At 33.4% G+C, this 13,392-nt stretch overlaps 1 protein-coding gene across 1 annotated transcript in view; it reads left to right on the top strand.

The window, feature by feature from the left end:
• The window catches only part of LOC117337743 (protocadherin Fat 4-like), a 142,274-nt gene that overhangs the window by 111,556 nt on the left and 17,326 nt on the right, over nucleotides 1–13,392 (top strand). Inside the window, exons 85-99 of the mRNA XM_033898885.1 lie at nucleotides 51–181; nucleotides 547–637; nucleotides 2,353–2,480; nucleotides 2,721–2,828; nucleotides 2,960–3,137; nucleotides 3,670–3,788; nucleotides 5,029–5,244; nucleotides 5,909–6,016; nucleotides 7,523–7,642; nucleotides 8,083–8,250; nucleotides 9,559–9,811; nucleotides 10,116–10,385; nucleotides 10,887–11,480; nucleotides 11,738–11,844; nucleotides 12,125–12,232. Coding sequence (XP_033754776.1) covers nucleotides 51–181; nucleotides 547–637; nucleotides 2,353–2,480; nucleotides 2,721–2,828; nucleotides 2,960–3,137; nucleotides 3,670–3,788; nucleotides 5,029–5,244; nucleotides 5,909–6,016; nucleotides 7,523–7,642; nucleotides 8,083–8,250; nucleotides 9,559–9,811; nucleotides 10,116–10,385; nucleotides 10,887–11,480; nucleotides 11,738–11,844; nucleotides 12,125–12,232 — 2,699 coding nt within the window. The remainder of the gene's footprint in view (nucleotides 1–50; nucleotides 182–546; nucleotides 638–2,352; nucleotides 2,481–2,720; nucleotides 2,829–2,959; nucleotides 3,138–3,669; nucleotides 3,789–5,028; nucleotides 5,245–5,908; nucleotides 6,017–7,522; nucleotides 7,643–8,082; nucleotides 8,251–9,558; nucleotides 9,812–10,115; nucleotides 10,386–10,886; nucleotides 11,481–11,737; nucleotides 11,845–12,124; nucleotides 12,233–13,392) is intronic.

The raw sequence follows: 13,392 nt of genomic DNA, 5'->3' as shown, positions 1-13,392 counted from the left end.
TCTCGAAAAACTGAAAAGTCAATTCTCATTTTTTGTTTCTTTATTTTTAGATAATTATGGTCAGTTTTCCGTTCGGAGTGACAAAAGCATAGGATATGTTATTCTCAATCATCACCTTGACCGTGAAGCCAATGCGTCATATATCCTGGAGTTTTATGTCATAGATACTGCTAATCACACGGTAAGTCATAGTAAAAAGATAACGCTTGAGGTTAACGTCGAAGACATCGCCAATCAACTAGTAAAATTATCTGAGTTCCATACGCGTTAAATTGAAATACCCAATTCACGTTATTTTACATAGGTCAATTCATCACCCTGAAGATAAAAGATACTCTCCAGACTGATTAAAATCTTCAGATAAAATATTTGAGTGTTAGTAATTCTAAATTTCGATGAACCTCTAAAATTTGAGTTTATATTAGTCTATATAAAATGAATGTTTGACTCTACAGGTCTATATAAAATGAATGGTTGACTCTATAGGTCTATCTAAAATGAATGTATAACTCTAGAGGTCTATATAAAATGAATGTTTAACTCTAGAACTCGGCGTCCTTGAATATAACAGTGCTAGACGTAAACGACAACCAGCCACAATTCCAAAAAGATATCTACAACGTGACAGTGAAGGAGGGTATGTATCGTATATCCTTATCGTCACATTCAATAATATATCTATAGTATATGTATGTATGAAGCAAATATGGCATACATATAACACACGTGAGTTCAATATATATATGACTTTTATTACGTTTAGTTGGATGTATAGTATAACGTTTATATGGATGAATAGTATAACCATTATGTGGATGAATATTATAACGTTAATGTAGATTGATATAACGTTTATAAGGATGCATATTATAACGTTAATGTAGATTGATATAACGTTTATAAGGATGAACATTGTAACGTTAATGTAGATTGATATAACGTTTATAAGGATGAATATTGTAACGTTAATGTAGATTGATATAACGTTTATAAGGATGAATATCGTAACGTTAATGTAGATTGATATAACGTTTATAAGGATGAATATCGTAACGTTAATGTAGATTGATATAACGTTTATAAGGATGAATATTGTAACGTTAATGTAGATTGATAAGACGTTTATAAGGATGAACATTGTAACGTTAATGTAGATTGATATAACGTTTAAAAGGATGAACATTGTAACGTTAGTGTAGACTGATATAACGTTTATAAGGATGAACATTGTAACGTTAATGTAGATTGATATAACGTTTATAAGGATGAATATTGTAACGTTAATGTAGATTGATATAACGTTTATAAGGATGAATATCGTAACGTTAATGTAGATTGATATAACGTTTATAAGGATGAATATCGTAACGTTAATGTAGATTGATATAACAATTATAAGGATGAATATTGTAACGTTAATGTAGATTGATAAGACGTTTATAAGGATGAACATTGTAACGTTAATGTAGATTGATATAACGTTTAAAAGGATGAACATTGTAACGTTAGTGTAGACTGATATAACGTTTATAAGGATGAATATTATAACGTTAATGTAGATTGATATAACGTTTATAAGGATGAACATTGTACCGTTAATGTAGATTGATATAACGTTTATAAGGATGAATATTGTAACGTTAATGTACATTGATATAACGTTTATAAGGATGAATATTATAACGTTAATGTAGATTGATATAACGTTTATAAGGATGAATATTATAACGTTAATGTAGATTGATATAACGTTTATAAGGATGAACATTGTACCGTTAATGTAGATTGATATAACGTTTATAAGGATGAATATCGTAACGTTAATGTAGATTGATATAACGTTTATAAGGATGAATATTGTAACGTTAATGTAGATTGATAAGACGTTTATAAGGATGAACATTGTAACGTTAATGTAGATTGATATAACGTTTATAAGGATGAACATTGTAACGTTAATGTAGATGGATATAACGTTTATAAGGATGAATATCGTAACGTTAATGTAGATTGATATAACGTTTATAAGGATGAACATTGTAACGTTAATGTAGATTGATATAACGTTTATAACGTTTATGTGGACGAATAGTATAACCTTTATGAGAATGAACTAATGTCGATTGATATTATGACGTTTATGTGAATGATTATTTTAACGTTAATGTGGATGGATACTAAAACATTTATGTGGATGAATATTTTAACGTTAATGTTTATAATCTAAAATGTCGTTTGATAATGCTTTGATATAATCGTATTATGGGAATGGTTATGCCATAGCCACTTAACTTAAGCCTGGATGCTTTAGTATATACACTTCTGGTGAATTAAATCGTGAATGTTGGCCAGGTCCTTACAGTGACTCACTTACCATCGAAACCGAGGCTGATGACAGTGACGAAGGGCCAAATGCTAAGTTAAAGTACAGTATAATATCACAGGACTTCGGGCACCACTTCAGTATCAATAGCACCACGGTAAGATGTCCTAAAGTAGATAATAAACTGAAAACGTTTTGAAGAGATCAGATTAAACTTATAATCCATTAATCGAAATTTTCGGAGGAAATCTTTCTCTGTTTGCTTTCCGTTATTAGAAATGAAAAGAAATAAAACATGTGACAGTATTGCTACATTGGTAATTGAAATACCAGACGAATTTCAATGTACTTTCCGATATACAACATAGGTTATAGGTTATAATTACTGATGTTGCAGGGTACCATTGGTGTTTTGACATCACTTAACCGAGAGGATACGTCCATATATACACTGGTGATTCAGGCAGCTGATGATGGCGAAACGAATTTGTCGGGAACTGCAACGGTTTGTATAATCGTGTCTGAACAATAAACGAAATAGTTTCTGCTTATGCATAATCTCACGTTACTTGTTATTATATACACGTATGATTAAATACAACCTAGTACTTGATTTTCAATTGTTCTACTTGGCAGGTGCTTGTAAACGTTGAAGATATCAATGATTGTGCCCCCGAATTCCTCCAGACAACATACAGCGCCGCAGTGATGGAAGGGTCGCCTTCGGGCACCTCCGTCATTCACCTAACAGCTGTGGACAATGACGTCCTTCCTATAAATAAAAATGTATCCTACTCAATATTAGATGATTCAGGTAAGCATGAAGCAAAAATGATCCCGTGTAGAAGCTTCATTATGTCTTTTAGATACTGTTTGTTTATTGCCTGAGTCACTCTGGTTCAGTTCATGGACTAAAGACACATTGTACAACTGAACCATTATATATCCCTGTAGTAATTACAAATGTACCATGTCATCACCATCTACTTACATGTATTGCTAATCTAGAAATATTGTTACAGATATGAATGCTGCTTCCTGCTGCTTTAAGGCAATACTAAAACACTCTTTTCAGACATTTGTTTTAATTACTATTGACATAAACTAACTAAGAGTATTTCAGTACAATTTATTACACGAATCATACATGAAATGTTCACGATAATGATAAATTGTATAACCAAATGGTAAACTCTTCAAGGCTTGTGATGCAATTCTTATTCAAATTTGACACGCATGGAGCCACGTATGTGGCTATTAAGTACTCCTAGTATGTGACTATTATTTCTATTAATTAAGAACATTAATATATGATTATGTATGTATATACACGTATAATATTACAGACCTGTTTGGAGTCGATGAGGATGGCATGCTGACCTTGAAGCAAAAGGTTGTTCTTGGAACTCATCCGACACCGTACATTATACAAGTTGAAGCAACTGATGGGAACTACAGTTCAATGGTATGCTCGATATCACACATGCCGATAGTAAACGTTATATTGGACGGAATTAAGTGAATTTGGCCCGTCTGACACACTGTTTGTCTTTCATTCTCGAGAAATAATCGCTTTAGTGTGTAAAATTTGCATCTGATCTCTTATGTAACCATCTGTAGATTAGTGTTTTATTTTCCTGATATACTCAATCTAATTAAAATTAGACTTGTAATTTCCGCTCCTCTACGATACACTGCAATACAAGATCTAACAACACCCCGTGGGAGGTCATCTCAGCAAGACCTTTGAGCTTCAAATATAAGCCAATGAAAAGTGGTTATTGACGTCATCAGTCAACCAATGACAAACAGTCTTATACGAGCCTTCGGTTGTGTCTCCTAAGTATTTACGACTCAGCGCTTGATTTAAAATATGCAAAAACTCATTAACATTATTGGTAGACTATCTTTATGGTAGCAATAATAGATAATAAAAAGTTGCTTATCCTGTGGACGTTACAATGAAAGAAGAATAGAAAACGATTATGCATTGTCTTGTCGAAAGGACGGGCTGTGTTGCCAAATGAATTTCGAAAACCGTTACCGTACACGATATTCCCTTTCAAACTACTTTTTTCACGACACTGTTGCCCTCACTGTCTCTCTCTCGTGCGATTAAGGTACATGTAAACCACACACAGACAGCACATTCTGTAAAACTATAAATTCGCTTGAGGTGTTCTCGGTGAGGTGGAGTGGGCGAAGCCATGTTGTTTACCGTTGCTAACGACCATCGGAATACCTCGGGAACGTTACGTAAGTATTTATACTTCCAAAGAATGAAATCACACCGAAAATTTCATAGGCGACGCGCTGATTGGCTAAGCTCAAAGGTCTTGCTGAGATGACCTCCTATGGGGTGTTGTTAGATCTTTTATTGCAGTGTATCGTAGAGGAGCGGACATTACAAGTCCAATTTTAATTAGATTGGTGATATACTGGAGAGGTAATTTGATAATATTTATCATCAATTATTACAATTACTTTAATGCAAAAGTTTAAAGGTTATTAGACTGAATATACACTACTTTTTACGAAATTATCACTGATGATTAAGTGTCTTTTGTTGTGGATAGAATTTAAGTAAACGTAATTTACATCGTGGAATCGGATTTATGATAGGCATTTAGCATTTTAATGCTTCTTGCTATCTGATCCTTGTGGTCCAACAGAGCTTTTAAAAGTTTTATCATTTATGGTTTTAGGTGAACGTCACTATCAGCGTAATTGACGTTAATGACCACGACCCTGTCTTCAACAAAACATTCTACTTGTTTTCGGTTCCTGAAAACGACGAGTTTGCATATCCTCCGAGTGTATTTGTGGGCATAGTTTCGGCTAGCGATGCCGACCCGGGGAGGAACGGTGAAGTCTCATACAGTATCCTGTCCACCGATGTACCAGTGTTTACCATCTCTCAAGTAAGTCAATTATAATCGAGATATTGATACTAATTACTTGCATTCGACAATTTGCAAGCTTCCTGTAAAGTTATTGTATGCATTATGTGGAAGGATGGGAGTCAGGGAAGAAACAACTTACCTTATACATTAAAGGATGGGAGTCAGGAAAAACCAAATGTTACATCATACATTAAAGGATGGAAGTCAGTGAAGACACAAGTTACATTATACATTAAAGAATGGGAGTCAAGGAAGACACAAGTTACATTATATATTAAAGGTGGTTGTCAGGGAAGAAACAAATTGCATTATACATTAAAGGATGGAAGTCAAGGAAGACACAAGTTATATTATACATTAAAGGATTGGAGTCATGGAAGACACAAGTTACATTTACATTAAAGGATTGGATTCAGGGTAGACACAAGTTACATTATACATTAAGGGATGGGAGTCAGGTAAGAGACAAGATACATTTATTCATTTTATGGATGTGAGTCAGGGAACACACAAGTTACATCATACATTAAAGGATGGTAGTCATGGAAGACACAAATTACATTTTACATAAAACGGTTAGATTCACGGAAGAGACAAGTTACATTATACATTAAATGGTGGGAGTATCTAATATATTTCCCCTACATCTGCTTTTGATGTAAAATGTGTTTATTTCTTTCAGGAAAATGGGTCTATAGCAACAAACGGTACGCTGGACAGAGATAGATGTGTCAACAGCAGGTATACATTTACCGTCATCGCTACGGACAATGGCAACGCTACACGCACAGTAAGTGGTGAATAGATCTCGGATTTTTTTTGTAGTAAGATAAAAGCCTCTATTTACCTAGTATGTAAAATATTTTACAATAATGTCTATAACAGGCATTTTTTGGTTTATATCCATTACTGAAGGGTAAAATTGTAACTGCGAAGGTTTCTTTAATATTCTTTTTCAATCGAATACTACTCCTATATATAGAAGATGCAAGAACAAAGTAAACTTTTTCAACTTCGAATTATTTTCTTTGTCATGTTTTTGTAAGTTTGATACCTGCATTCTTTCATTAGCTAATTTTTCTTTTTAAATTTATCAGGGGTTATATATGTTTATATATAGGGATGATATATATCACAATGATGTATTGTTATAATAATTTTTTTAAAGTATGGTTCTGTAAATGGTCTGCTATGTACTTTGTCTTTCGATCTCTCTTTGTGTTTATATCGTTCAGTTTCGATTTATACTGAGTATATGCAATCAGTCAAGAAGGCTATTGAATAAAACATAGCTCAGCCAGGTAGCATACTCAGTATGATTGTGCAGGAGTGTGTAATATGTGTCAAAGTAGGAGTTTGTCTCCCTTGAATAATGTCGTCCGACAGAGAAGGTGTGTTTTCATAGCACTCTTGATTGAAGTGAAGCTTATTCGGATGTTTGGTGGATTTATTTAAGAAAGTGATTACTGTATAATTATGGCATTATATCTGTCAGTAAATGAAACAAACATGACGAGTGTAATAAGCTGTGAAAAATGCATCCATCAAGGACATAACAGCGTTATTTCTGAGGGTGTACATAAGTCTTCCAATGTTGAAATTAAAGATATTACATCAATTGTGGAGGACAACTCAGGATTTCCTAAAGGTTACGACCAAAATATTATTTCAAATGACATTCCTGTTAATGCTTGAAATGTGTTTTTCAGTAAATGTAGAATGGTCGGATACGTATACTCTACGAATATATGTTTGTTTTACGTGTTTGTACTGTATTATACTGGAAACTTAACTATGGCAATAAAAATACCGAGTATATTAGGAAACATTGTTATTAAATTCTACAAAATTGCATGTTACGGTTAATAGCTATATATTTCACCTTTATCGTTAAGTTACATGGAAACCGATTGCAGATATTGCTATATTTTTCATGCTGTCTAGCATGTGCGTCCATTCAAATCTTACCTGTAACCGAAGTGCATGATTTGTGTATTTTTGGAGAGCTACAGGTAACTTAATATATGGGTACAGGTGACGTATTATTTAAGTTTTCTGTTGGATAAGTGACTCAAATTGATGATATCACGGTTGTGGTTTAAGCGTAACGATTACTGTTCGTACTATAAAAAGTTTTTTCTTAGTTTGTCAAATGTACATGCTAAACAAGAACAGTAAACGTTAGTTATGACAACAAAATAGTATTTAACTGTGATACACTTGGATTAAGTAGACAGATATGCTAAAACAATATCAAAATAATAAATGGAAGTTAATCCGCCTGTTGTGTCCGTAGGGATTCGTGGAAGTCACTGTGACCATCACTGATGTCAATGATAACCGACCCAACTTTACAAGCTCTCACTACGACGGAAATATCGTCGAGAACTCCGTTGTTGGAACTGAGGTTAACATTGTGAGTATATACATGAATGTTTACTGACATACATTTTACAAAGATCTAATATTTCATGACAAACCCCGTTATATTATTGACGAAAAATAAGCCTATACAGAAGATATTACAAAAAAAAATATGTTGCCTCTCATTCCTAAATTTTATCAAAATATAAGTGAAAAAGTTTCATACATATAATTGTTTAAAGTATATATTTGCTTGTAGATATTGTGCATACACAGAAGTAAAACGTGTTTATCTGTAGTTTATCTGTAGTTTTTTTTGATCCATTACACATTCAATGTAAATGCTATTATAAATATGGCACACTTTTTGAATTAAGGATTTTTTAAAGGTTTTCACTCATGCCAGAAGGAAGGCAGAATTTTCAATGACAGAATGTTCTTAGCAACTAGACACGTGCGGCATTTATTTTAATTGTAATAATTACTTTGCAGCATCCTGCCATTATTGCCAATGACATTGATGCTGGGGACAACGGGACAAATGGCATAGTATTTTATCTCTCGACGGATTCTCCATTTATAATCAACAACACAACTGGCAGGATATTTGTCAACAATGCAATTCTTGATCGTGAAAAACAAGACACTTATGACCTAATGGTACGCATTCCTGCAAACATGCAGTGGCGTTATTATTATTTGGCTTATCATTTTATGTTCTTGTATCCAAGAACACCCGCATCCAGTTCCAATTATGTGTCGAGCAGATCACAACAAGGTCATCAGTTCTCACTTATCCATCAGTAGATAACATGTTTTTAGCTTGATAACGATTGCTTTCTTGCATGAATGAAATAAGTGTAGTTTATTATTAGATCAAGTTAACCAGAGCATTCATGAGGAACACAGTAAGTGGTTTGAAAACCTTTAAAACATAATTGTACGCAACTCAACACATATGGCAATGAGAAATGTATACAGTCTATTTTGGCATTTAAAATGTATGTATATGTCTGATTGTTTTGATCATTTTTATTATATAGGTGACAGCATTATAAACCGTCTGGAAGTCAAGGAAATGTGTCCTCCTCCTTTAGCCGTTTTGTAATCAAAACCCTTTTGCCTAAGATTCGACTACGTGTTTAGCACGGTTTAGTTATTGGCTTCCAATAAATTAGGGTTATCCGGTTGTAATCAAATGTCCTATAAACCACTACTTTTCTGGTTATTTCAAAACTCCGGTTGTTTGGAGTATTCGTTGACTTCCTATCAGCAACTGCTTTCCTGCTTACGGGCATCTAAAAAGCAAATCCAGTGATATCTACGATGGCCCACAGCAGCCTAATTGCAACTGCTTTAGTAAAAAAAGAAGCTGTCAATATTTTGTAGGTAATTGTCATGGTAACTGCTTTAGTAAACAGCACTTGACAAGATGAAATGTCATTTTGTTTCTCTGCCAACTGCCTTAATAAAGCAGTTGCCATGACGCCTACCGTGGGTCGTAAATATCAGTGATATTTTACAAGCCTATAAACCCTACTATGATGCAATAAGTTATTGGAGTAACTTGATTAACTTTTAATATGTACCAAATTCTAGTTTGATTAACTGTTTTCTGGATTTATTTCCCGCTAGTGCTTGCAATATCAGTTGGTTACTTGAGTTTTAACCCTGTAATGAAATTCCTTTTTGCTGGACTTATGGCCGTTTGCATATTACAAATTCGACTAATTAACCGTGTTCTGTTTTATCATACAATTATAATACCATTTACATTGAAATAAGACTATGTGGACGATAAGCTTCATCAACGTACCAACTGGCAGCAGAAAGCATCACATTTTCACATGATGACGATGGTAATTTCAAAATAACACCCTATCATTTAGGTGTCTGCAGGTAACGTGTCCATTTCTGTGGTATTCTAATTTATATTCTTTTTCCATTTATCTACTATTGAATTTATAGGTGTTGGCAGTAGATCAGTCAGGGTCTGGGAATAACAATTCGGCTTCACTCACCATAAAATTGACAGATGCCAACGATGAATCACCTGTATTCACACACAACATTTCCGTTTTCAACATCAACGAGAGTGTTCCAAGTTCCTACACTGTCGGAACTGTGCACACGTTAGACGCTGATATCGATGGCAACGTGACCACAAGATATGACATCGACAGTGGGGGAGACGGCCGCTTCTATATAGATCCAATACAAGGTGAGAGGATACCGGATATAGGGTATTAGTGCTATGGTGACATTACAAAAATAGACACTTGATTGTACGAAGGACGAGATGTCATTAAAAACGAAACATATCCAGATGCCGAATACATCAATTCCATTAAGTAACTGACATGACTAATTGCATGATCACGCTCTTAACTAATATTAAAACATCGTACTCAGTCGTACAGTAGTTACAGATTATAAGTTTATGATTTTTACATCTTAATCTCGAATTGTTACAATAATGTGATTTTGGCATTTGTATTGATGCATTTTGTCGTTAAATTTTACAGGTGACATAATAGTAACTGGTGGATTGGACCGAGAACAGAAAGGGAACTATACTCTCATTATCCGAGCATCTGATGGCCTGAACTATGCTACAGCGGAAGTCGACATCATACTCGAAGACGCCAACGATAACGCTCCCATATTCCCCTCCAACCCAGTTGTCATCAATGTCACAGAAAGCAACGCCAATGTTTCAGGAATACACAACTTTACGGCATACGATCCTGACCTTGGAGAAAATGCACGGTTGTCATTTTTTATTAATAAAAGTGGTACGTACTGTATTCACAGCTACTGTTGGGAACTGTTAGATATTGTGTATAAACTTTTGAGGCGTAAAAGGTAAAGTCTACTTATAAGCGGTAAAATCTTTCATCAATGAAATTCAACGTCTGTGACTCTTCTTCCATAATGTGTTTTTCAGTTTTAAACGATACAAATATTGTATTCCTATTCCCTCAGTAAAAAATATATAAATGAGAATATACACTTGAAACTATATACTAACTGTAAATACACGAATCTATATATATTGATCATTTGATAGGAATTGTGAGGGTTGCAGAACCCTGTGTTCAGTGTTTATATGAGTATATGATTAAGGCTTACCATGGTTCAAAGAACCAAAAGGCTGAAATTAACAAATTCCAGTATACCTTTTTATTCAAATATGTATTTTTCTTGTCCAGATTGTAAAGTTGCTTCTTTATCATTCGTCTGACATTCTTGAGAGTTCGGTTGACAATCCTTTTGCATAATTGCATATGTTGCAGATACCTCAATATTTACCGTTTCCGAAGACGGAATTTTGAGCACGACCAAGCCAATAGACAGAGAAACAAATGCGTCTTATTCGTTCCTTGTACACGTCCATGACAACGGGACACCATCTTTGTCTTCCAGTGTGATGGTGATATGCCATGTCCTAGATAGTAACGATAATTACCCAATATTCTATGATTCAAATGGGAATGAAACAATTCATTTTAGGACGTTCATACTGGAAAAATCACCAATCGACTCTCCTGTCTTCTTCCCGTACGTCAGAGACAAAGACTTGGGCTTGAACAGCCTTGTACATTTCCAGCTTTTGGGGGCTGAAAAAGATCTGTTTAATTGCAATGCTAACACGGGTGTGGTTACCATCGCAAAAAGAATAGAAATAAATTCGTTACTTGAAGGTAAAGGAGACAATGAGACAGCAAGCTATGTAGATGTCACGCTTGTGGTAGAAGCGAGTGACGAAGGACATCCTTCAAGAAGTACTAACATGACTTTGCATGTAACAGTTGAGCAAATTAGTGACGAAAACCCTGTATTTGTCCACAATTTGTACGAGTTCAACGTTTCCGAGTCTACGTCTAATGGTTAGATAATCCTTTATCATGTGTATATGATATCATTGTTAATGTTAGATATTTAATAAGCTATAAAGATATAATAATTACATTAATTTGTTTTGTGTACATAACCTGTTGATTTTACATGTCAAAGAAAAACATCTCACGATCTGAAACAATTTAACAAAAAGTCCATTTTAAATATAAATTATTATGTATTATTTATGTGAGTATATCATGTGAGTTATTTTTTATGTTTTGTTCTTTTTATATATCATCTGTAGGATCATACATAGGAGTGGTAAAAGCATTGATGCCAAATGTCACAAACTTTCATCTGACTTACTCTTTCGTCATGACAACCAACTTACTGATACTCGAGAAAGAATCGGTGAGTGTTGATTGATAACATCTCGTGGTGGGCATCTCAGAACAAACTTTAACCAAATACATATCAAAGTTTTAACTTACAAAAGTAAACGTTCTCGATTTAAAGCAGCTATGAATTGTTTTTGAAAGTTATGAAAGAAGATTTTTCACTCTTGACTCACGCAAAAAAAATAGTGATCTGCATATATCATACGTTTTTCATTTTGGAGAGCACAGATAAATTAATTTGATATTCGTCAAATTATACCGTACAATTTGTTGATATGCACAATTGCTTTCAGGGGAAAATAAAACTGAATAGCGCACTAGATCGGGAGGAGAGTGAAAGATACACATTTGCAGTCCAAGTTACAGATGGGAAAACTCCAGAGAGAACTGCTTTTACAATGGTTTGTTACATAGGTTTAGATTGATTCAACTATATAGCGCTTAACAAAATTTCTACTAAAATCTGGTATGAACTATTACACCATCACCCCTTATAATCATGAAAACTATTTTAAAAACAAAACAAAAATAAAGTTAAAAAAAAATAGATAAATAAACAAACACAAGAAGCAATTAACTGTTTGTGTCTCTTGTAATATTAAACATTACCGTTGAAGGATACTACTAGTTCTCCGATAACCACCAGGGTTATCGACATAGATAGCGTTTGTTCATACAAGCGCTGTGAATTTAATGAGCTAAAGTTGGATATCAGATTCCACGTTAACTTTGCATTTCATTGAATATTTCAACAAATTTCCTTTCTAAATTTGTTGTATAAAGTATTTCTTTTTTTTATATGATGCATTCTGTGGTACTCTCGTTTTCATCTTAATTGCAATGATATTTATTGAATACTCGTGCAACAAAGTAATTTAGCGCATGGAGCCTAATGTCTATTTTTCCAGTTATCTTCATAGAGACAATGGTATCATGGAGTAAGGGAAACAACTCTAACCAGGCGTATGCAATAGAAACTAATCTATATTTGAGAATGAATATACATATAAGATACATAAACTGTAGAATACATAAACTATAGGATATATGAACTATTGGATATATCAAATATAGGATACAAAATGTATATCAAATATAGGATACATAAACTATAAGATACATGAAATATTGGATATATAAAATATAGGATACATGAAATATAGGATATCCAAAATAAAAGATACATAAAGTATAGGATACATGAACTATTGGATATGTAAAATATAGAATACATAAAATATAGGTTACATAAACTATAGGATATATAAAATATACGATATATAGAATATGGGATACATAAACTAAAGGATACAATATAATAGGATACATGTACTATAGGAGACATAAAATATAGGATATATAAACTCTAGGATAAACGTGTATAAACTATAGGATTTATGAAATATAAGATAGATGAATTATAGGATATATGAAATATTGGATATACCAAATATAGGATACATGAAATATAGGATATATAAAATAAAGGATACACAAACTGTAGGATACATGAACTATAATATATATAAAATATAGGATGCATAAAATATAGGATACATAA

The sequence above is a fragment of the Pecten maximus genome, chromosome 1 (assembly GCF_902652985.1).
Source record: "Pecten maximus chromosome 1, xPecMax1.1, whole genome shotgun sequence".
In the NCBI taxonomy this organism is placed as follows: domain Eukaryota; kingdom Metazoa; phylum Mollusca; class Bivalvia; order Pectinida; family Pectinidae; genus Pecten; species Pecten maximus.
Note: the sequence above shows the minus strand (reverse complement) of the source record. Positions and strands in the feature narration are given on the sequence as shown.